The 25,804-nt window shown below is 35.9% G+C and overlaps 1 protein-coding gene across 2 annotated transcripts in view; it reads left to right on the top strand.

The window, feature by feature from the left end:
• LOC150108495 (protection of telomeres protein 1-like) overlaps positions 1–25,804 on the top strand; it is a 492,786-nt gene that overhangs the window by 255,773 nt on the left and 211,209 nt on the right. For both annotated transcript variants that reach the window (XM_090415908.1, XM_090415909.1), the window contains exon 10: positions 5,019–5,092. In XM_090415908.1, coding sequence (XP_090272034.1) covers positions 5,019–5,092 — 74 coding nt within the window. The remainder of the gene's footprint in view (positions 1–5,018; positions 5,093–25,804) is intronic.

The following is a 25,804-nucleotide window of genomic DNA, read 5'->3' as shown; positions in this document are numbered from 1 at the left end:
CACTGGGTGATGATAGTTTGTCTCCTACATAAAGAAATTCAGATAACATCTATACCTATGGTAGAATTCAAATCCACAGCCTATTGGTTGGAGTGTTGAAATGCTAACCACTTGGCCAACCATATACTGGAAAATTTTGAGGTGCTTCATCCAGATCTTCAGTGTTTTTTTAGAACAGATATTTGTAATATTTGTAGTTGTTGAGAATGTGTTTTATCATTAATTTTTAAGTAATAATAATATTAACTTATTGTTTTTTAATTACATTTTATAGCTGTTACAACTCTCAAATGTGTAGAGTAATGTGAAAATGAAGTCATGTTTTGAACATGTTTGAACCTGGCTTACATCAAGGAATATTATAACACATATACCCAGTGTGTTAGTTCTCACTTATGCTTGGCATCGTTGAATTGCATAGTATGAAATGGGCCCACTATGGATGAGTGGTGCACAATATACATATCTTTATCCATTCAAGTCAACCCCACCTTCTCGAGATGTGACCTGTTTTCACGAAAATGGTTCTGATGACTCCACTGAGGTGAGTAATCCTACTACTTGGTGGTGTATTACTGGGGTCCTGAAGTGAGTGTTTCTATATTTAGTTCCCATAGAAGAGGTTCCAGTTTTTGCCCTCCTCCCTAACAAACTTCTGACCCTCCATGTGAGGCACCTGTTTGTGGTGGAAGGGACCTCCCAGTGATGGTACTGGCCCTTTTTCTTCCTTTCTCTTTTTTTTTTTTTTTGCTCTACTTCTCCTGTCTTTTTTTACTATCCCTATTCCAGACTACTATCACTGGGATGCATTGCCTTGCGGCAGTGTTTGCCATGCAGTGCAATCTGTGGATATCCAGAAAGAGGGGGGGAATTCCTGGTAGTCTTACACTACTTTGGTCTCTGCTTCAGCAAGATAGGCAGTGCTGGATGGCCTGGACAGGATCAGTTGGCTACTAGTGGGCTTCGTATAGCATCCAGGGTAACCCTGGCATTCCACTCCTGAACACATTCATTGCTTGCTGGATAGTTGGCATCCATATGTGGTTCCTTGATGGGTGAGTGGGTGGGCAGCTCTGGCACTGAACCAAAAACCACTTGAGCATGAATTCTTCATGCTTAGTTGTCTCAGGAGCCCTAACAAAGTCTCAACGTCCCAACCAAGTAAAAATAAAATAAAATAAAAAAACACTCAAGCGTGAATTCTTCATGCTTAGTTGTCTCAGGAGCCCTAACAAAGTCTCAACGTCCCAACCAAGTAAAAATAAAATAAAATAAAAAATACTCAAGCGTGAATTCTTCATACTTGGTTCTCAGATCCCAACAAAGTCTCGAAACAAAAGATGTGATACCAGTTTTTCTAATCATCCTGTGTAACAGATGAAAAGCCGATAGGGAGAATGTTACCCTCCTTCATTGAAAAGAGTTTAGAAGCATTAGCAGGTTCTCCCAAAACAGTTAAGAAACTCTGTTCTGGTGATGTACTCATAGAAACTTCATATCAGCAACATTCCAAAAAAAAACTACCCAGAACAACATCAGTGAGTAGAATACCATTAACAGCTATACACCGTAAAATACTCATTTCCAGTAGAGGAGTGATCTCTGAATGGCATCTCCTATATGTTCCTGATGAGGAGATATGTTCAGAGCTTAAAGATCAGGGAGTGACAGGTATTAGGCACATCCTGATATGCAGGGATGGTCACCTGGTTCCGACCAGTAACATTGTACTTACTTCTGATACTCCTAAATCTCCAACATCTGTTAAAGCAGGACATCTCGGTTGTCCTCTTAGATTGTATATCCCTAATCCACTGTTTCAGAGCTATCATCTTTAATACCATGTTGGTATTAAAGATGATAGCCAGTTTTTCTCTGCAAAGAAAGCTAAATGTGTAAGCTGTCAGGGAGATCATCCACTCTACTCTCATGCATGTCAAAAGTGGAAAGATGAAAAAGTAATACAAAAAACAAAAACAGAACAAAACATAATATTAGGATGCAAAAAGAAAGTCAGTCACCACCACACTTTCTCTGAGATCCCCTTATTCTGTGAAGGAAACAATTAAGAAAATGTCAACAGCAATTCAAACTCATGTGTCTATTCCACCATTTGATAATTTCACCATACCTGAACTTTTCGATCATGACCGTTTCCTCTGTTGAGCACATCAATCACACAGTGTATGGTCCCACTCCAAAAATAATTCCATTAGATGAGAACCCACTTGTCAAAAAAAATTATGGCAAGGTTATCACTTAATGACAGACATTCCACAGAAAAAATGGATACTTCAGTATCCACTGATCTTGACACATCTGATGATGTAATGGATATTTTTTCCAAAGAAAGAGATGGATACTGGTTATCCATACTTCCCAAAATCTATCTTGGATTTTGTCAGAATATTGATGATATCAAACACTTGCTGCAGAAACATGCCAGCCTGGTTGGCCGATCGTTTAGCATATCTACCCTCCAGCCAAAAGGCTGCAGGTTCGAATCCCATCATGGGCATGGATGTTTGTGATTGTCTGTGAAAATACTAGTAGTAGTAATGGTGGTGGACAGTAGATGATCCGGTTTGCTATAGTTGGTGGAGATGGAGAATTGTAGAGTAGGTACCCTTCCTCGATGAGTCTTTGGATTCCTTGGAGATGTCATGTAATAATAATAATAAACCCAACAAGGTAGGTCCTCAACCTTGCAGAAATCAGACAAGTCTATGAAGCATAAACAATAGGAAAATTTTTACAATTGAACTGTTATGGATTTTGCCAGAATATTCATGATATCAAGCACCTGCTACAGAAACACAAACTTTTTTTGTTTCCATCTGCAGGAAACGTATTTAAAACCCAGTGAGGACCTTTGGGAAGATCACTCTTGTATGCGAAGACAGAGCTGGAAATGGTCCTGCATATAAAATAGCTATTCTCATAGGCAGTCATACTCCTTTCTATCATGTTCAGCTTAATACTGCTCTGCAAGCAATGATGATTTGCCTATCTGTAGAGTTTCATATTACAGTATGCTCAATATGTTTACCACCTGAATTAAATGAAATAGAACTTGATAATTTCGTAATGCAACTGCCTCAGTCCATACTCCTAATGTGTTATGTCTTTTAATAGACATAAAACGCTGTGGGGGTAGTCCCAACACGAATAGATGAGGTCATATCATTAAGCGAATACTCGACAACCATGACCCCTCTCTCTTATTAATAACGAAGTAAATACCTTCTTCTGTATGCCTACACATTCTTATTCTGTAATTGATCATACAATCTGCTCAACTGCTATTTTTTCCACTGCTCATATGGGATGTTGCTGAAAACATATATTGAAGTAACCATTTTCCCATTATTAGCACACTATGCCTTCACTGGAACCATGTCTTCCTGAATAACAGAATATTTACAAAGGAAGAATTTCTAGACTCTTGGCATAAGTTAATTTAATTGCTATCCCAAAGTCAGCAAGGATCCAGCACAGGCCAACAGTGATTGTCCATTTGCTCTAACTAGCTGTCTTTGTGATCTTAGAAAAAATGATAAATGCAAATTTTGTCTGCTACTTAGAAAGCAACAAACTTCTTTCCAACATACAATGTGACTTTTTTACACATTAATCAGCCTTGGACCATTTAGTGCATCTAGAAACGTGTAAGAGATGCTTTCCTGAAACGAGAACACATGTTCTCGTTTCAGGGAAAAAAATCTGAAAAATAGCAGTCTGGAGATATGGCATATTAAAAGACCTTTTAATCTTGGTCTTAAGGGGAGGGGGGGGACATCTTCCTGTTTTTATTAAGAACTTTCTATCCAGACATGTTTTCCAAGCCTGTGCAGGAAGTATGTTATCTCAGCCATATCATCAAGAAGATTGGAATTCCTCAAGGCTCTGTCTAAATTCACTTTAGACAGAGCCTTGAGTGAACTGACCCTGTTCACTATTAAAGTGAAGTCAACCTACAATATAGGGTCATTGAAAGACAACTTCAACAAGCAATTGATCTTGTCTCTTCACAGGCTCTTTGTCATGAATTCAGGTTTTCTGCAAAAAAGCATTCAGGCTTTTCAGATAAAAGCTTGAATGAAAAAAAAATCTGTGTACACCTCTGCTGAAAAGGCACTCTCCACCCTAATCCTAATTTAAGAATAGGACAAATTGTTATCCTACTAGCACAAGAGGCCATGTTTTTGGGACTTGCCTGGTTGGCTGAGTGGTTAGCGTATCCGCTCTCCAGCCAAACGTCTGCGGGTTCGAATCCTGCCATGGGCATGGATGTTTGTGATTGTCTGTGGAAGTGGTGGTGGTGGTGGTGGGCAGTATATGGCGTTGGTGTAGTTGGTGGAGACAGAGAGTTGTGGAGTAGATGCCCTCCCTCGATGAGTCTTTGGACTCCCTGGAGGTGTCACGTAATAATAATAATAATAATCTTTGACAGAAAGCTAACATTCTTTATACAGATCGTTTGTCATCTTTGGGAAAAGTGTAATATCTTCTGCACTCTGTCCTCTACAGAATGGTGGAGTGGTGATCAATGTTCCTTGCTCTGCATTTATTGTGCTCTTATATGTTCAAAGCATGATTATGGATCTCAGGTTTACAGTTTTTGCAAGGGAGAACATGCTTCAGTGATTAGACCCTATCCATCATCAGGATATCTAAATAGCTACTGGTGATTTTTGCATATCACCCATTCAAAGTCTTTATGCGAAATTAAATGAACTTCCCCCCTTTATCACATAGACGAAAACATTTGTCTCTTAATTATTCCCTAAAAATAAAATCCTTCCATCTAGAAGGATTTTTAAATTTTGATTTAGTGATAATCAGGTTTATTCAGCATATTATGATTAATTTGACAGTTTTGTTTGTATTATTCTACAGATAACATACATTCCCAAGCAATGTTACAAAAGTAAATCTGTGACATGCCTTCTCATGCTGTTTAATAATAATGAAGTGATTAAATTTTTTTTTTTTTAATCAGCTTTTCATTTTCACAGGTTGTTGCTGTTAATATAGTCAGTACTGGAGTATGTACAGTACTAAAAGTGTGGGATGGAACAAAGCCATCATGGTATGTATTTATACAATAAATGTGTTTCAGGATAAAATACTTCATAATTTTAACAATTATTGCATTAAATACATCATTCTCATCATTGATTTCCTTAGAGCATGTACCTTGATCACTTAGCACTTAGTTTTGTGTTGCCTCTGTGTGGGTGTGTTAGAAGTCTCATATTATACTGCCTGATGATGTCTCAGTGACTGGGACAGAGTATTAGAAGAATTAAATCTTATTTTTAATCCTTTCTTAGTGCTATTTTTCACTCCATTAAACTTCAAACATGAGTTTCTCCTAGTACTTAAGCATTATACAAACCAGTCACTATCATAGAGTTGGTGATAAAGGTATTGGAGAAGTCAGTAAAAGGCAGAATTCAGGTATGGATGGACAGGAATATGATACCCTATGGTTGGTGAAAGTATGGTTTTTGTGAAGAGTCTATTTTTTTTTTTTTTTTTTTTATAATAAAGTGACAATTAAGTTGGATAAAGGGAATGGTTACATAATGATAGTGCTGCATTTTGTAAGATACTTTTTGCAATCTGTTACATAAATTGGAACAAATGGGGAAATGAAGCTTGTGATATGGATAAAAGAATCGCAGTTGATAGAAACCCCCTCTAATCTTCATATTGAAGACGAGAACTGAATCCAGGATAAGGTAGGTGATTAGTGGTGTACTGCGGGGCTCTGTATTGGAGCCATTGTTTAATTTGTACATTATAGGAGGAATATGATGATGATAGAAAAAGACTTATATAAGAGCGATGGCCAACACTTTAATGGATTTTGCACTGGGAAGCTGGAGAAATTATTTATTGGTTCAGTTGTAGAAGAGAACTGGACCTGGACAGGGAACTGGACAATGAGACTTATTTGTGCCTATGGTCCCACAGAAGGTTCTACTAAGGTAGAAGTGGAGGAATTTTTTGAGGATTTAGAAAAAGCCACTGACACAATGAAAAATGAAAAGTTGGTCCTTGTTGGGGATCTAAATAGCAGAGTAGGAAATGATTGTGAAACATGCAAAAATATTTTGGGAAAATTTGGAGAAAAGAGCAAAGCTAATAATAATGGCAAATATCTGTTGGATTTCTGCTCAGGACATGGACTGGTTATTACTAACACCATGTTCCAACATAAAAATGTGCACAAATTCACATGGGGAGAAGAGGCAAGGAATAAGAAATGTCTCATTGACTATGTTATTGTTGATAGTGATGGTTTCTCCCTGGTGCAGGACACCAGAGTGTACAGAGGATTTGAAATTGGAAGTGATCACTATCTAGTTTTGAGCAAGATATAATTGAATTTCATATTGAAAAGAATAACATGTAAGAAAGTTTTAAAGCGAATAAACGTTGAGCAGCTCTCAGATGTGAACTGTAGACTAAAATACACAAAGATTATTGAAGAAAAAATGAAGAGAAAAGAAGAAAGCATATCAAAAGTTCCTGTCAAATAAATTAGCTTGTGCTCTTAGAGAATATAGAGACAAATGCAAGAATGCTAAACACTGTGTAAAACTAGCTAAACAAAAGTCATGAGAGGACTTTGGCAAGAATATAGAAAATAAATATCAAGAAGGTGGCAAAATATTCTAGAGGTTGTTGAAGAAGCTTAGGAATGGAGGAAAAAGTGCTGTAAAAGGAATTAGAGATGATAAAGGTGAAATGAAAACTGTAGAAAAAGATATCCTTGAAGTATGGAGTAATTACTTTGAAAAACTTCTAAATGAAACAAGCAGTGATGACAGCACAGTGGTAAAAAACACTGACCAGGCATACAGTCAGGAATACATATCCATACTTGAAGTAGAAAAAGCCATCAAAGGCTTGAAATGTGGAAAGACAGCAGGAGTAGATGATATTCGACCAGAAATGCTGAAGTATGGTGGTATAAAAGTCTTACAGTGGCTGCACTGCATAGTTCAGAAAGCCTGGCCAGAGGGACGAATTCTCGATGATTGGAGTAGAGCTCTCATAGTACCCATATATAAAAAGGGAAATAAAACCGAATGTGAGAGATTACAGAGGTATTTCCCTACTGAGTGTTCCTGGCAAGATCTATGCAAGTATACTTGAGAAACGGTTGAGAAGAATTGTGGAAGAAAAGCTTGGTAAAGAACAAGCTGGATTCAGGCCAAATAGAAGCTGTCAGGATCAGATCTTCACTTTACGACAAATAGTCAAGAAAGCATGGGAATATAACAAAGATCTGTATTTAAGTTTTGTTGATTTGGAAAAGGCATATGACACGGTGCCAACAGAGAAGCTATTCAATACGCTGCAGTTATATGGTCTCAATGGGGAACTATATCAAGCAATACTTAGTCTTTATTTGAGTTGTAAGTCAGCAGTTAGAATTGAAGGAAGTACAGGAAGATGGTTTAATGTTAAATCTGGTGTGAGACAAGGATGTACATTATCCCCTCTGTTATTCATTATCTATATGGATCACATTATGAAGGAAAGTGGCATTAAACATGATATCAAAATTGGAGATGTTAATGTCAGCTCTTTGCTTTATGCGGATGATGTTATACTTCTAAATAAATCTGCTACAAGTCTGCAAGATTCTCTGACTAAATTGAATAGCTGTTGTAATAGATATGGTATGAAGGTCAGCAATAAAAAGACAAAGACAATGAAAATAGGCAGAATCATTGAAAATGTCAACTGTGTTGTGAATGGAGAACCTGTGGAACAAGTAAAACATTTCAGCTATTTAGGCACGATTTTTACTGAAGATGGTAAATTAAATATAAAAATAGACAACAGAATCTGCAAAGCTGGTATGGTGGGAAGTCAATTGAATTAATTCATTTGGAATAAGAGAGAAATTAGTCAGAACACTAAATTAGCTGTATACAAGACTGTGTTCAAACCAGTTTTAACTTATGGATCTGAGAGCTGGGTCAGAAGTAAAACACTTGACCAAAGATAGAGACCACAGATATGAGAGTCCTGAGAAAGATTATAGGTGTGAACAGATATCATCAATGGCAATATCATATTAAAAATGAGGATATTAGGAAAGAACTTGACATTGTCAGCATCCAGGAATGCATTAGCAGAGCTAATCTCAGGTGGTATGGTCACTTAAATAGAATGGGAGAGGAAAGATTAGCAAAACAAGTGTTCTCTGCCAGGTTGGCAGGAAAACGACCCAGAGGAAGACCAAGATATAGGTGGATTGATACAGTACAAAGTGCCTTAGACGATAGAAATATAAGATCTGGTAATGTTGGAGTCTTGACAAGTAACAGACTGATTTGGAGGAAAATTGTAGATAGGAAATTAATAATGATGTAAATTTTTCATGTAGTACTATCATATCCTGTACACCCCTTGAGGGTGCATAGCAGGAATTTGATGATGATGATGGTTGTAGAAGAGAAAGGGAAACGAGATCATCATGGAAGGAATAGGAAGAATGTGTGTGTGTGTGTGTGTGTGTGTGTGTGTGTGTGTGTGTGTGTGTGTGTGTGTGTGTGTGTGTGTGTTTAAGTTCATCTGCTGTATGCAAGCAAACACAACAGTATTATGGATGACATTGAACATAATTATGAATCTTGAAAGGAGATAGAAAACAGAAAGTTGCCCAATCAGGCTAAGGAGACTGTAGACTGTATAAAGGGTATAGTATTTTTAGGAAGGACAGAAGAGATGGGGGGTGGTCTACTAATGATATTAGATGATTGGTGTCCAGTTAGGATAGAAACTGATGAAAGCAATAAATGTCCCATGTAGCAGTGAGTCTGAGACTATCTAGTGTGAAGATGATACTAACAGGATGAAATATATGGTGGGGTGTTACTACAGATTTCAGCTGCTGGGGACTAATGAAATGCTTTGCCAAATTAACCTGATGGTTACTGAGTGATCATAACGAGTGACTTAAATTATCCAAACACGAGTGGGTAGAAATGAAATCTCATGATAAGAATGAAATAGATATATCGAGCTGCTGTGAGTCAAGTTTTTCAAGTAGCATGTGAAAAAAGGAACTCGAGGTCAAAGAGTGACTATTAGATTTGATCATAACAGCAGGAGTCTCAGTTAATAATATGGCTTTTGCTACCAGATGGTGACAGTGATCATGTTGTATTGTTATGTTAAATAGTTTATATTAATGTTCCAATTAGGACAGGTTGCATGCCGAATTACAAAGCTGTGTGAAGTATCTGATGAGTTTCATTCAGATATACCACATAATTATTTTTTTATTAAGTATGTTATTTATTTATGTGGTCCTAATAAAAATAATTGGAAAGAAATAAAGATTAATAAAGGTATATTTATAAAAAAATTTGAAATTTGAAATAAAAATTTGAAAAAAGAAATAGACAAAAAATGCAGATTAGCAAAAATCACATATTTAGAAGAAAAAACAAGAATATGGGAAGAAGCATACAAAAAACATGACTCCAAGACCATTTATGAAATAGTTAAAGAGATAACTAGAACATACTCACCCAAACCAGTTTCAATATTGCAAGAAAAGATGGAACCACAACAAGTAGCTGTGAAACAATAAAAGAAATATGTTCTAATCATTTTAAAGAAACATTTGCAGCTGAAGAAAACCTAGATCAAGATGCCTTCAACCCAGAAGAAACTTCTGACACAAAAGACACACTAAATGAAGAAATACATACAACAATCAAACAAATGGAAAATAATAAGGTACCAGGCATAGAGAATAAAGAACTTCTAGAAAAAGGGGGAGAAAGCATAATAAATTACCTAAGGGAACTGTTCACCAAAATACTAAAGAAAGGAAATTTACCAACAGAACCAGATCATACCCATCCACAAAAAAGGAGATGTCAGATCCTGCGCTAACTATAGACCTATCACCCTTCTAAGCCATTGCCATAAAATATTCATTAGGATTCTTCAAAACAGAGTTAAACATTCCTATGAAGAACAGCAAATGGGATTTAGAAATATTTAGCAGAAGCACAATAGATGCAATTTTCACATTAAACAGATTAGCAGATCTTATGAGAGACAAAAGTAAAAAACTCTACTGCTATTTTATCAGCTTCAAACAAGTTTTTGACTCAATAAACAGAAGCAAACTCATTAAAATTGAGTCAAAAACTTGTTTGAAGTTGATAGAACAGCAGTACAGTTTTTATATATATAAATTAAATACATATTAAATTGTATCAAGAATTACTATTCAGAAACACAAGCAATAGTGAATTACAAAAAAACATAGAAACAGATCAAATAACAATTAAAAAAGAGTTATGCAAGGCTGCCCATATTTATTCAACCTAAAAGAAGTTGTAGATGAAGGACTACAGATGTGTGAAGGTATAACTATAAATGGAAGAAATAGAACACATTTAAAGTATGCTGATGACATGGTTATCACTACAGATAGCCAAGAAAAATTAGAAAATATTTTTCTTGGCTGTCTTCCAAGCTGCATCAAATATGGTATGAAACTCAATTTTAGTAAAACAAAACTAATGGTAATAAGAAGAAAAAGAGAAGTAATCCAAATGAAAATAGGAAACAATAATATAGAACAAGTAAAGCAGTTCAATTACCTAGGATCAATGATCACTGAAGATCTGGACTATTTCGAAACCATCAAATACAGAATCAATAATGGATGGATAACAATGGGCAGAAGACTACAAAAAATATGGAACAATAAAATATTAAACAAAGAACTCAAATTTAAGATATGTATAAAACAATGATAATTCCCATAGTACTCTATGGCTCAGAATGCTGGATCTTAAGGAAAAAAGAAACTGATAAACTCAATGCTTTTGAAATTATATGCCTAAGAAAAATCAATAGAACAAACTGGGCAGAAAGAAAAACAAATAAAAAAGTCAGAGAAGAACTTAACTTTAAAGGCACAATAATTACAGCACTAAAAAGAGCCAACTAAGCTGGTTTGGACATGTTTCTAAAATGAACCCAGAAAGACTACCAAGCATATTATTAAATGGTAGAATTGAAGGACAGCTACAGAGGAAGAAGACCAAGAAAAAAATGGATTGACAACATTAAAGAAAGCACCCACTTAAACTCCATAAAGAACTTCATAAAAAGACAGACAGAAAGAAATGACAAAAATTCGTCTTTGAAGAACTCGACCTGCCATGAGAAGAACAAGAACACTTTGCCTCAGAATTTAATTTAATGTTGCAATTAAACTCACTTGCCTTTGTTCTACACAAAGCGGACAAAAGTTGTGTAATTCGTTTTGGAAGATGTTAAAATGAATTGTAACTTTGTTTATGTTATGATGCACAAACTTCAGCAGGAATTACGTAACAGCAGCAAAGACACATGGACTTAGCAATACATATTACTTCAAGGACTGTATTGCACCTTCAGCGAATAGCGAGTTTTAAGTTGGTGTGCACATGTACAGAGAGAATTAAGAGGTAGACAAGAAGAAGGGGAAAAGATGGTTAATTAAATGTAGTTGCAGGTAATAATTTTTGATGACAGGAAGGATTATCGGAACATATATTTTTAGGACAAATGGATTAATCTAGAAGTATTTAATTCTTTCAAATCATGTATCACTACGAGAGGATAATCTAGAAGAAGACCTCAAATATAATTTTATTGTAATAGCTCAAGGTTTGGATAAAGCAAGTTCCAGCACAAGGTGTCTACTGTTTATTTATTGTAACCCTGCATTTGTTTCCTGTCAATAGATGGAATAAAGGACAGAACATTTTATCTCTAGCTAAAAGTTATGTGGTGTGTTTCTTCTAAACAGCGTTCCTTGTGATAGTGTACTTACAGAATACTGAAGGCAGAGGAACTGAATACATGAAATGAAGATTGTGTTTGGAGAATTGTAAGGCAGACAGTTTACTCTAATGTATTTTGCCTTCATGTTACACATTCTGGAGCGAGGTAAATATTCCGGAGATAATTTGTCCTCAAGTGTTCTTTAATTTGTGATAGTGTCAACTTTGTAATGAGAGTGTGAAAAGATTCTTTAATTGGAACTGATTGTATTAAAATCCTGAATTTAAATTTCAGGTGGATGAATCAGTGAAATAAAGTGATCTCTTACAATTTTCTTAAAGGATATAACTATTTTTGTATAGTTATTTAATTAAACATGGTTTCTTTTTTATTACAGTTTCTCTTATCTTATTTTAGAGATAAAGATAAGTGCAAGTAATATGCGAGTATCAATAGTTTAGGGAAAATTAGCATTGTTTTCAAAATAGATAAGTATATTGGAGAGAAGCCAGAGATACTTAAATAATACTTGTGGAACAAACCTAGCCTATAACTGTGAAAAACATATATGGGTTTTAGTTAGGTGCAAGTAAAATAAATAATTAAATAAACATTGATCAGAAACAAAGAAGTTTATGGATCTTTTTTTTTAAATATTAACAGCTGACTATTATGACAAACTCCGGAGAATACTGTGCTATCCCATGCTATCATTTTCTGAAAGGAAGTGTTATCAGTAACGAAGTTTTGAAAAGTGTTCCTCATTTAAGCACTTTAGGGTTCAAAGAACAAATAGATTGGTGTATAATCTTATTAAGCAAGAGGTTCCTAAGAAGAGGATATGGAAAAAATATTGTGAGAATAAAGAGTGAGAGGAGTTATGAAATATATAAAGCCAATGCCAGAAAAATTATGATACAGAAAACTAAATCAGAATATGAAAAGAAATTGACTGTGCAGGTCAGTTTATTATTATTATTATTACGTGACACCTCCAAGGAGTCCAACGACTCATCAAGGGAGGGCATGCACTCTCCAACTCTCCATCTCCATCACTCAATCCACCAACTGTGATGTACCACAACTACCATCATCATCTACACCAACACCATCTCTGTTTGGCTGGAGAGTAGATAAGCTAACTACTCGGCCAACCAGGCCATCTGAAACAATATTTTAAGAAATGAATTTTATTGTTCATGCTGCAAGTAAAAGAAAAAATAAATATGGAAGAATAATTTTAGTAAATGTGGGCTTGGTATCCCTTTGTCAAAGGCTCATGATTTTGCTCAAAATAATGAGTGCTCATTTTGTTACAAACTGTTAACCAAGTGTATATAATATGGTGCACAATTCTGACTACATTGGATGAAGAGATAGAGGTCCATGAGGATGAGTGTCAAGAGCTTTTGTATAAACGATAATTCTTCCTCTTTTGTTAAAAATTCTGTTCACCTATGTATATTAAACACCATATTTTAAAAACGTTCAGACATAATGATTAATTTTGATATTATTTCACTGTTTACCAGTATACCATTAAACGAAACCCTTGATTAATTACTATGATAACGAGCCAAGAGGCCATTTTTCCGGCGACATAAATTAAATTTAAGGGAGATAGTAAATCCCGTATTATTCTACAGCCGGGTACGAAACTCGGATCAAAATCCAAGAGTTTCATGCCGAAGAACTATCGGCGACTCCAAGCATAAGTAATCACTTGGGTAGTACAACACTAGGGCAACGCGGAGCAAAGGTGGAGCAAGCTCCGTCACTATTATTACTGTTTTATGTAAAACAGTAATACATCTCCTAGGAGCTGCATTTTACATTATGAGAAAATATTAAGGATAGTGACGGAGCTTGCTCCACCTTTGCTCCGAGTTGCCCTAGTGTTGTACTACCCAAGTGATTACTTACGCTTGGAGTCACCGATAGTTCTTCGGCATGAAACTCTTGGATTTTGATCTGAGTTTCGTGCCCAGCTGTAGAATAATACAGGATTTACTATCTCCCTGAAACCCCTTGATTTGTTAAAGTTACATATCCCCCAGACATATTTGAATCATTCAAATTTATAGTACATGCTGGTTATTTTGCACAGAAAGAGAAGAGATACAAACAACTAGATGGGCTTTCCCTTTATCATGCAATGCATACAGCCACTCTCAAACCAGTGGCTTGTCTGAGCCATGCTGGTGATATGTTTGCTATTTGACTACATGGTCCAGACACATTAAATACACTTTTAGTGCATTTAAATACCCCTAAAATTCACTTCGCAACAGAATGGGAAGCTAACGACTGTCTGCCCTTCTTTGGTACACTAGTCATATGCCTTCCTGATGGCTCATTATCTTTTCCTGTTTATAGAAAGCCTACACATACTGGAAGATATTTACACAATTACACCATTATCTTGATGGTCAAATTAGTATTTGAGTCATTTTAGTTTCACATTAACATTGTCAAATTGCACAAATCTTTATTGAGCAGATGATCCAGAACATACACTAAAAATAATATCTTTGTCATATTTTTAGATGACTTAATTTCTTCTAAAAGCTTTGGCTGTTCCTTTATGAGATTATATGAATCAATACAAGAAATGCCTTTAAAATATGTTTTTGTTATTAATATTGCCCGAACAGTTTCAGTGGACAAGTTACTTTCATCAGTCCAAAATATACTACTTAGAAAGAAGTCAATTGTCACCCCCATGGGCAAGGTGTATCGAGTCATGTATTTGTAGCCGGTGTAAATTAGAGGAATATGATGTTCCCGAGTCAGTGTAGTTGTGTTTAAATAAAATTGCTGCAAGAAGGGAACTGATGAAGTTTGAAAGAGGTGTTGTGATAGGATGCCATGTTGTTGGCCTAGCCTATCTGTTCAGCAAATTGGGCATATCGGGTCAACAATCAGTGTTACTATACTGAAATCGAAGTGCAAGTCAACTTGCAAGTGCTACCCACTGTGGACGACCCACCACACTTACTGAACATGACTGTAAGGTGCTACGAAAGATAATGTGTAAAAACCACCATTTGTCAGCTGACATATTCAATGTAGAGTTCTGGGTATTGACTGGAGATTGATTGGATAGCTGTGTTATGAAGCGACGATTCACACTACACTCTTTACTGAACAGATGGACGGGATATGACTGATGTCTGGTGAACGTCTCTTACCAGAGTGCCTAACCAAAACTATGAAATTCAGAGATGGCAGTGTGATTGTATGGTCCTGTTTTTCCTGGTTTGGCCTCAGACCTCTGTTTGTGGTGCCACAAATACTGAACTCCGAAAGGTATCTGAACATTTTGGACAATGAAATGCTTCTTTGGAACTGACCATTGTCTCTTTCAGCAAGACAATGCACCATTTTATAAGGCTGCTGCCGCTGCTGGCCTCCACATAGCCCTGATCTTAATCCTTTTGAACATATGTGGGATGAACTGGAGCACTGGGTGAGGTGAAGGGATGTCTGTCCCACAACAGTCCAGGACCTCATTATGTGCCTATAGGAAGAATGATCCAAAATTCCTATTGATCGCTATCGTATGCTTGTGGAAAGTATGCCTTGTAGGATCATAGCAGCATAAAGAGGTCCTACATCTTATTGAGGTGGGTGCCATGATTGTTTGGTCCTCACATGATGGTGTCTGTTGACTTCTTTCCAAGCATTCATTGAAGAAAACACCCACTCTAATGATGTATTTGTATGTATTGCTGATTTGTCTCAGTCCACTTCTTCCTAGTCTTTGTACCATGTTTCTTCCATTGATCAAGATTAGATTCACATATGTTCTTCACATGATTCAGTTCATTGAAGAGTTTGTCAATTTTGGATGTTTTGGATATACTTTTCAGCACCACACCAAGATAGAGAGAGATTTAACAAAATCCATTTGAAGCCTCATGGCTCTGCAAAAGGCTTTGACCAATTTTCCATGCATTCTAGGAAAGTATCATAGAAGTTGTTGTCAGTTTCAATAAATTCATCATATCTGAAGGCACACCATTCTCTATCAGTTGTTTTTTTATGGTTCAAGTGTAAAAAAAGTTACTCTTTTCTGTTCAGCATTTACTCATTTAGGAAAATCAGTATTTGTGCTACTTTACTGCCACTAATGTCATCTTCTTCAGTCTCTTTGATAGTGTTATTACATATTTTAAGTTGGCTGTGAATGAACTTGAACCAGAGAAGGGACTGTATGTTATTAAAAAATCACTCAAGAATTTGAGACTTTTATCCTTTATTAGAAAATATGACATAAGACCATCAAACATATTAAAATAAGTTTCAGAACTTACACATGTAACAAAAATTATACAGAATTTATTCAAAAACTGCAATGTATTTCATCCAACTTTATGTGGATCATCAGAGAGATAGACCTTTAACTGCATTCAAACAATGAATCAAAATAATGAGTCATACATCATGCATATATTAACTCGTGTCTTGGTCACAGCTGAAATATATGATATTACACTGTTAGAGTTCAAAGGAACAATTGTAGTAAGTTGAGTAGATTAATTAAAATATAAATAAAATGAATTAAAATAAAATGTGAATATTATTTCTGGGAAAAATCCCATGTTACTCCTCTTAACAGACTATTATATTTATGGCTATTTTACCTGTTTCTGTTTAGGAGTGCCCCTGTTTAAATGTCATTGGCTTTTTACTCACGAATTCTTAGGGGCATTGTAGATGTATATTTACCAATAAATATATGTAGCATAAAGGAAGAGAAATTTTCACATACCTTTTTCCTGGGTGTTGTGGCTTATCTTCTTTCTGCAATGTGCAAACTACTGCAGTTATGGTGTTTTGGACGGAAGCGTGTGTGTGGGGGGGCGGTTATAAGCAATGTGCGAGAATTAAAATAGAAAAAAACCTGGGTATTGTTCTATTTTCTATTTTAATTCTCGCACATTGCCTATAACCCCCCCCACACACACACACACCCACACCCATACTTCCTTCCAAAACACCATAACTGCAGTAGTTTGCACATTGCAGAAAGAAGACAAGCCACAACACCCAGGATAAAGGTATGTGAAAATTTCTCTTCCTTTATGCTACATATATTTATTGGTAAATATACATCTACAATGCCCTAAGAATTCGTGAGTAAAAAGTCAATGACATTTAAACAGGGGCACTCCTAAACAGAAACAGGTAAAAAATACCTGTAAATATAATAAAAATAAAATAATTATTAATTAAAAAAAAACACTTTAGACAATTAATAATGATATTACTGCCCAAAACTTGGATATTGCCATACAGTCAAATTGTTACAAGTTTCGGTGATTTCTTGATGTTTCACATGTTCCGGGAAAGAGACTATCAAAATTCAACATGCTGGGTTAAAGAAGTTTTGTTTGGTTCCAAAGAACTCTGTGCCTAGTGTCAATAGTGTGGGAAGCAAGGCTAGACTTGTCAGATTCCAAAAATGTTTTACATGTTAATATTCTTCAATTCTAATCAAGGCAGAATAGCCAGTCTGTCCAAAATAGGAAAAATGACACGAGCAGGGTACTGGATAGACATCTGGTAAGGAAAGAGATGATAACATATCTTTTATTGATGGAAGGAAGACAGTTTTTGAGCTGGTTTGAAGGAAGCATAGATTGAATTTATAAAGAATTCTTGCAATTTGTTCTGAGATTCCTTTAAGGTAGGGGATTGAAATGAAATTCTTTTCACATTGGATTGTAGTCTGGTAGAAGGATGATAATTATCAATACATTTTTGAATGGTAGATTTGTTGCATCCATTACATATCAGATTACTTTTAATTTTATTCAGTACAGTCATCCCTCCACTTACATCTGTTCGAGTTACATTCGTGATCCCATAAAGGAATAAATAACATTTTTGACTATACTTTCAAACAAGATGCAGGCGAGCATGAAGTAAAAAGGTTTCTATTTATCAGCAATGCATCATGCACGGTGGCAAGAGCGCATTCAGCAACAACCTCCCTCGGCAGTTGCTGGGTGTCTTCAACAGTTCCTCTGTTGATTTTGTGTTTGAGAATAGGTTGTGTATTTATTGTTAAATATTTCACGATATTTTGAGCAATATGGCCCCTACACACTCGATCAAAAAAACCTAGTGAAGAATCACAGGAAAAGAGGCAGGCAGTTGATCTTGAAATGAAGTTGAAACTTCATTTCAAGATCACTTGAAATGAACTTGAAATGGTTGGCACTGTAGAATGGTATCATTCTACAGTGCCGACCATTTTGAAAAATAAAGATAAAATCAACTAAGTTTAACACACGTGAACCACAGTAGTAGGTGTTTTATTACGTAAATATTTATTAAATTATTATTATTAATATATAATATTATTATTATTAATAAATATTACATAAAGGATAAAATCGTAAAGGCTGTGAAAGGATCTGCTTCCATTAAAATGACGATAGTGACAAAGCTATGACAAGGTCCTATCAGTGATATGGAAAAGCTACTTGCATCATGGATAGAGGATCTGAACCAAAAGTGCATACACCCTTAGCATTATGACCATAACCGCTAAGGCACTAAGTCTCTTCAACATGTTGAAGGAGAAAGTAGGACCCAATTACGACTACGAATTCAATGCTGCTTCTGGTTGGTTCATGAGATTCACACAGCATTTTGTGCTGCATGATGTGAAAATGTATAGTGAATCTGCAAGTGCCGATGAGAAAGCTACCAAAGAGTTTGTAGAGAAATTAGATAAAATTGTTACGAAGAAAATTTATTTTCCACAGCAAATATTTAATATGGATGAGACCTCCTTGTTTTGGAAAAAAATGCCTGAGCAGACGTTCATTCCACAAAAACCTAAAATCTGTGCCTGGTTTCAAAACTTTTAAAGACCATATGATTCTGTTAGGGGGTAATGTGGCTGGATATAAACTGAAACCATTTGTGATATGGCACAGTGAGAATTCATGAGCCTTCAAAAAAATTACGAAGCATTCTCTTCCAGTTCATTATTGGAACAATAAGAAATCGTGGATGACTCAAAAATTGTTTGTGATTGCCTTAATCAATGTGAATGAAATGGAAAGTTATTGTGTGAAAGAAAATGTTGAATTTAAAATTTTATTAATTCTAGATAATGCTCCAGGTCATCTGTCTTATATCAGTTATCTTCAAGTTTGAGGACATGTTTCTCTCTCCAAACACTACTTCATTGATCCAACCAGTGGATCAGGGAGTTCTTGCAGTGTTTAAGGCTTATTATTTATGGAGAACTTTTTCACAAGCCATTTCTGCCACTGAAGGAAATGACCAGACTCTCATGCAATTCTGGAAAGCATTCAATACTTATCATGCTATTAAAAATATTGCTGTGGCTTAGGATGAAGTGACCTCTCAATGTATGAGTAGCATATGGAAAAAGACATTAAAAAGGTTTGTGCATGATTTTGGAAGTTTTGAAAAAAATGAAGACCTTTGTAAATTGAGTGAAGAAATAATGGACATAGCAAACAATCTTTATCTCGAAGTGAATGATGACAACATAGTTCAACTCATTGAAAGTACCCCTGAAGAATTGACCAATAAAGAATTGCTCGAACTGGAGAAATAAAGTGTTGCAGGTGAGGAAGAACAAGAAAAAGAAGAGGGAAAAGAGAAACAAGAAGAGGTAGCTAAACAATATACAGTGAAGGGTCTTGAAGAAATATTCTCTGCAGTTAGCAATGTTCTCAAAATAGCTCAAAACATGGACCCCAATGTTGAATGCTACTTATTAGTAGAAACGAAAGTACATTGCATTTCCTTGCTATAAACAAATTTATGATGAAAAGAAGAGGAGGAATATGCAAAGCACATTGGACATCTTCATCAAAAAAAAAAAAAAAAAAGGTTACACCAAAAGAGCTGCAACCTGGTCCTTCACATAGGGAAGGAAATGAAGATGTGATTGTGGAGGAAGATTTGGGTGATTATTCTCCTGTTTTATAGTGGTAGTAATGCACAGTACAGTTTTATAAGGTTTAAAACTTAAAATGACAGTATATTTATTACGGTTAAGTCCCTAACCCCTATAACTTTGTTGATTTAATGTATCGACTTCTGTCTTATCAGATGGAACAGAACCCTGACATAAATCGAGGGATGACTGTATATCTAACAAATGGGAATCAGAAGAGCAGATCATAAGAGCTCTGTGTACAAGACTCTTGATAATACCTATTTTTTGTGATGAATGATGGTAGGAGGATGAGTGAATGTATCTGTTAAGGTTGGCCTCCGATAAACTGAAAATCCAACATGACCAATATTTAAATAAAAATGTTTCTTAGCTTCATGTATTTGATTTACTATAACTCCTTGTAGAACGTAACTGGATGGTTTCTTTAATTTTTCTAAGAAACATTTTTATTTAAATAATGCTAAGCTTCTGGAACTTGAAAGTACTCTAAAAGACATTCTAAATCAAGACCATTTTGAGTTAATTTCTCATATTTTGCTATCCTCTGCCAGAAAAGCACATTTCATCCATAAATGTATAATAGATTAATATATAATTTGAAATAATAGAAGGAAGGAACCACCATAATATTCAACCAATAACTAAGTCTAAATTTAACCAATAGACCACTAACAAATGGTGAATTAAATGTTTTGTCTAAAGATCCTGATTTTTCCTCATCTCCATGACATATACCTTAGTTACAAATCATGGTAAAGGTAGAAAAAAGTATCAAAGAATTACATACATATGGAGCTAATAAATTATGTTCTGAGATTGCCCAAATTTTATACAAAGTAAAAACCATCTCCTTTAAATATTCCCTTCTCAGAAGTACAAACTCTTTGCTCTCTACACCAGAACACCAGTATTGTCATCACGAAGGTATTGCCACTGTTGTCATGAATCTCACTGAATATAATAATTAAAATTAGTATCTTATTGAGAGATAGATCATCCTACAGTATTATCAGCAAGGATCCAGCAAATATTCAAATCAATAAATTATTAGACAATTCATACAATCACGGGATGCCTCTACTGTTGAGACGTTACAAATTCATCATGCCTGTCTACCTCTTCTCTATGGTCTTCCTAAAATACACAAGGATTGCAACCCACTATGCCAAATAGTGCACTGTATTGGCTCTCCAACTTACTACCTTGCAAAGCGTCTCTCTCTCTCGTCATCTTCGGAATGTCACTTGCCATACCACCTGTTACATCAAAAACAGTCTTCAGTTCAAAGAAATAAGTAAAGATCTATTGTCTAATAATGAGATTATGGTTTCTTTTGAAGTAGTCTCCCTATTGCAAGAAACTCTTCAGTGTTTATAATCTGATTTCTCAGAAGACATTGTCAACCTATTTAAATTTACCCTCAACACAGACTATTTTACATGGCATAAGTTATTACTATTATTATTGTATGGGCACAGCCATGGAGTCCAAAGGCTCATTGCAGGACACTCAAACTATTCACACAATCTATTGTACCTCTCCTTGAACCTATTAACAGATAAAACACTCGCAACTGACTCTGGCAACTCATTCCACTCATTCACAACTCTCCAAGCAAAAAATGTAGTCCTCACACCCCTACTAACCACTCCTTTATTCAACTTCCAGGGATGACACCCTTATTCTGGTCCCCTCCAGCCAAGTGCTGAAACATTTCCCCTTCATCAGTCCTATAAAACCCTTTAAGTAACTTAAATGTTTTTGTCATATCCCTCTCTTTTTCTCTTATTAACCAACTTCTTCAATCCACACACACACACTCAATCTATCTTCATAGGGAACTTTCCACAGAGACCACTCACCAACTTGGTTGCTCATCTCTGAATCTTCTCCACTACTTCCTCATCCAAAAGAAACCTAGGAGACCAGACTTGAGCACAGTAACCCAGATGTGGGCATGTCAAAGCCTTATAAAGAGGAATAACAACTTCCTTATCTCTACTTGTTAATGTGTTCTTCAATAGCCAAGTAATCTTATGCTACCTTAGCAATATGTCCTCTAAACTTTAACTCTCTGGCTACCACCACTCCTAAATCTCTAGCTTCATCCATTTTCTAGAGTACAGTGCCATCAATTTGATACACGGCTTATAATTTATTTATCCCAAGATACATAACTTCACATTTCTCCACATTAAACTGACATCCATTATCTCTTGCCATACTGTTCAAAGAACTAGAAGGAATAGCAATGGGCAATCCTATCTCACCAGCATTAGCTGATTATTTCATGGACCATCTAGAAAACAAACTCTTTGACACCGTATTCCCTCAACTTCGTATGTGTTACATTCTGTGGATGATGTACTTTGTGTTATTAATGGTTTCAAGGAGATGTGATAGATATTATGTTTTATTATCTGTAGTAAATTCTGACGGCCAAATAATCTGCAAGATCTCCTGGCCAGTACACATCACAATGAACATATCCATAAGGATATGTGCATTGCATTATGGAGATACTAAGACAATTAATGTGAAGTCATTACCCTCTATATACAAATAGCCTATTCGCAGAGTTCCTTCGCATGCAAATTTTTATTTGCTTACACTTGGATAAAGGATCAAGAATATAATTTCTTGGCATCTTAAATTTATAGATTAGATACTGTATTGATTTAGGTCTCATGATGAGTCTTAGGACTCTAAATTAGAGATACCAAGAATTTATATATATACTTGGTTTAATCCTTTATCCAAGTGTAAGCAAACAAAGTTTGCCCCTGAAGTATCTTAGGACTGGGGCAACTCGTGGTAAAAGTGGTATGACTTCACATCACTTACCTTAGTATCCCATAATGCGAAGCACATCTCCTTGAGGACATGTATAATATAATGCTATGCATTATGGGAAGGGTCACTACCCAGAGCAGTTTCAACCTTTATTTGAGGTCTCATCGGTGGGAGCCAGACCAAGAGGTGATTACCAAGGTTGAAGTAATGCAGAAGTCATATTTTCATATACGAGTTGCCAAAAGGTGTCGCACCTTATTATTATAATACTCTGGATTAGAGATAGTAGTTGTAGAAAGCTTGATTAAGCTATAAATTAAAGATATCAAGAATTTATATACTTGGTTTAATCCTTCATCCAAGTGCAAGTAAACAAAGTTTGCACCTGAAGTATCTTCAGGACTGGAGCAACTCGTGATAAAGGTGGTATTGACTTCACATCACTTACCTTAGTATCCCATAAGGCAAAGCACATCTCCTTGCAGACATGTATAATGCTATGCATTATGGGAAGGGTCACTATGAAGACCAGTTTCGACCTTTATTGAGGTCTCATCAGTGGGGACCAGACCCAGAGGTGATACCAAGGTTGAAGTAATGCAGAAGTCATATTTTCATATACGAGTTGCCAAACCTTTACCACGAGTTGCCCCAGTCCTGAAGATACTTCAGGTGCAAACTTTGTTTGCTTATACTTGGATAAAAGATTAAACCAAGTATATAAATTCTTGGTATATTTTATTTATAGTTCTTTCAACAAGTCTTAGGACTCCATAGAGGTGCCTATGCAATAGTATTCATAATAATAATAATGCCAGCCTGGTTGGCCAATTGGTTAGCATATCCGCTGTCCATCCAAAAGACTGTGGGTTCGAATCCCGCCATGGGCATGGATGTTTGTGATTGTATGTGAAAACTAGTGGTGGTGGTTGGCAGTAAATAATGAAGGTAGTTGTGGTTAGTGGAGTGGTAGAGACGGAGAGCTGTAGAGTAGGTGACCTCCCTCGATGAGTCTTTGGACTCCCTGGAGGTGTTATGTAATAATAATAATAATAAATACTGACTAAATTTATTTAGTTAATAAATTATTGCACCAATATCTCATTTTTATTTTGTCACCAAGGCATTTTCACAGGCTCAAAGAAATACACTGAGCACGTGCATGCAGACACATAAAAATAAAGACAGGCTGAGTGTGAATGGTAAGATCCTACAGTCCTAACTGGTTCATACTTAGTCTTCTGTGTTTGCTTTCTTGCCAGTTTGCCTACATGCACTGCTCAGATATGCTCATCACGATCAGAAGAATTACGAGCAAATTGAGGATTTTTCTGATGTCTTTCTGGCCAAAGATCAGAGGTTATATGTGGTGAGTTGTTCATGTAAAACAGGAGGTGATTTTCTTTGGTCACTCATACAAGAGTTGAATGGTGCCAAGTGGTCAGTATTACAAATAACACTGACCACTTGGCATATTGTCAGTACCATCTAAATGTAAAAAGTTTGGAGCATTTTTCCTTCTTCCACATAAGAGCATGAACTCTTATATGACATATGCCGGCCTGGTTGGCCGAGTGGTTAGTGCATCTACTCTCCAGCCAAAAGGCTGTGGGTTCGAATCCCGCTGTGGGCATGGATGTTTATGATTGTCTGTAAACATACTAGTGTTGGTAGTGGGCAGTAGATGGCATTGGTGTTGTTGCAATTGGTGGATTGAGTGGTGCAGACAGTATGGGGATATTCAGTTGTTTGCAGATAATGCAAAGTTGGGATGAACTATGAAGAGTAGAGAAGATGTTGTGGCCTTACTAGAAGACTTGAATAAATTGAGGGAATGGGGATGCGAGTTCAATGTTACAAAATGTAAGGTTTTTAAAATTTGGAAAACAAAGATGGTGATATATTGTTGGAGTTGGAGGATATAAGAGATCTTGGGGTGATAGTGGATAAGGATCTGAAATTTAGGGGACACATTTCCAAAATTGTGAGAACAACACAAAGAATTCTGGCAATGGTGTGGAGGACACTAAGACTTGTAGAAGTAAGGAGATGCTTGATCCACTGTATAAGGCTTTGATATGGACTTCTGTGCACAGATTTGGTCACCTGGTTTTCAAAAGGACAAAGAAATGTTGGAAAGAGTCCAGAGATGACTTACTAAAGTAGTTTCTGATCTCCGGAATGTCGAATATGAGGAAGGGTTGAGAAGATGCAGTTACAGAGTCTAGTGGATAGGGGGAAGAGGGGTGATATGATAGACCTACAAGTTAGTAAGGAGTTGTTATAAGATCATTGTTGGAGAGGTTTTATAACAAATGGTGGGAGATTAGAGGAGAACCAGAGAACATCCCTGGAAGCTGTATAAGTAGAGTGTAAGCAGGGGAGTGGAAAGCAGGTTCTTTGCATGCAGAGTTGTGAATGATTGGAACGTGTTTAAGGTGCAGTATGGTGAGCTGTGTGTGTGTATGACAAAAGGACCTCCTAGATGAGTCTTTGACTCCATGGGGTCTTGAAATGTGCCAATAACAGGCACATTACAAGTGCTGATATATGTGTTACAAAACCAAAAATAATAATATATTAGCATAGAGAAATAATTGTAAAAAGATTCATAATTGTAAATTATTATTATTTTTACAATACTGTATCAGTTCACCTAGAATGTAGTCTTCCTCTGAGGCTTTTTTCTGCCATCCTGGCAAAAAACCCTTTTTCTTTTTCTAATCTTCTGTGCTAACAATGTCATGTTTCTTCTTAATATAATTTTTAATATTTTTGCTATTGATGCCATCTCTTGGCTCGCGTATTTTTTCCCTAAACTCCTCGTATCTGTGTTTTCTAGTCTTTGATTGAATGGTTTATTTCTAACCCAGCTCTCAGACTCAGATTGTTCAAACTAATTTTAACTTATCTTGTATGCAGCTAGTTTGGTGTTTTTTTTGACTGACTTTTTTCCATATTCTGTTGTATGTTTCTATATTTGTTTCCATCTTCACAAAAAAAAAATTGCACCTAAATAGCTGAAATCTTTTACTTCTTCTATAGGTTCTTCCATTCAGGATGCAGTTATCTTTCCCTGACTGTTTTGTCCTTTTATTACTGATTTTCATATCAAATTTATTGCAGCTGTTATTCAAGTTACTTAGGAAATCCTGCAGACTTCTACTTGATTCGTTTAGGAGTACATCATCTACTTAAAGTAGAGAGCTAAGTTTAATATCTCCAGTTTTG

Source organism: Typopeltis vanoorti, chromosome 3 (assembly GCF_054136105.1).
Source record: "Typopeltis vanoorti isolate ZY-2024b chromosome 3, IOZ_Tvanoo_1.0, whole genome shotgun sequence".
NCBI lineage: Eukaryota > Metazoa > Arthropoda > Arachnida > Uropygi > Thelyphonidae > Typopeltis > Typopeltis vanoorti.
This window is presented reverse-complemented; position numbering and strand designations above follow the sequence as displayed.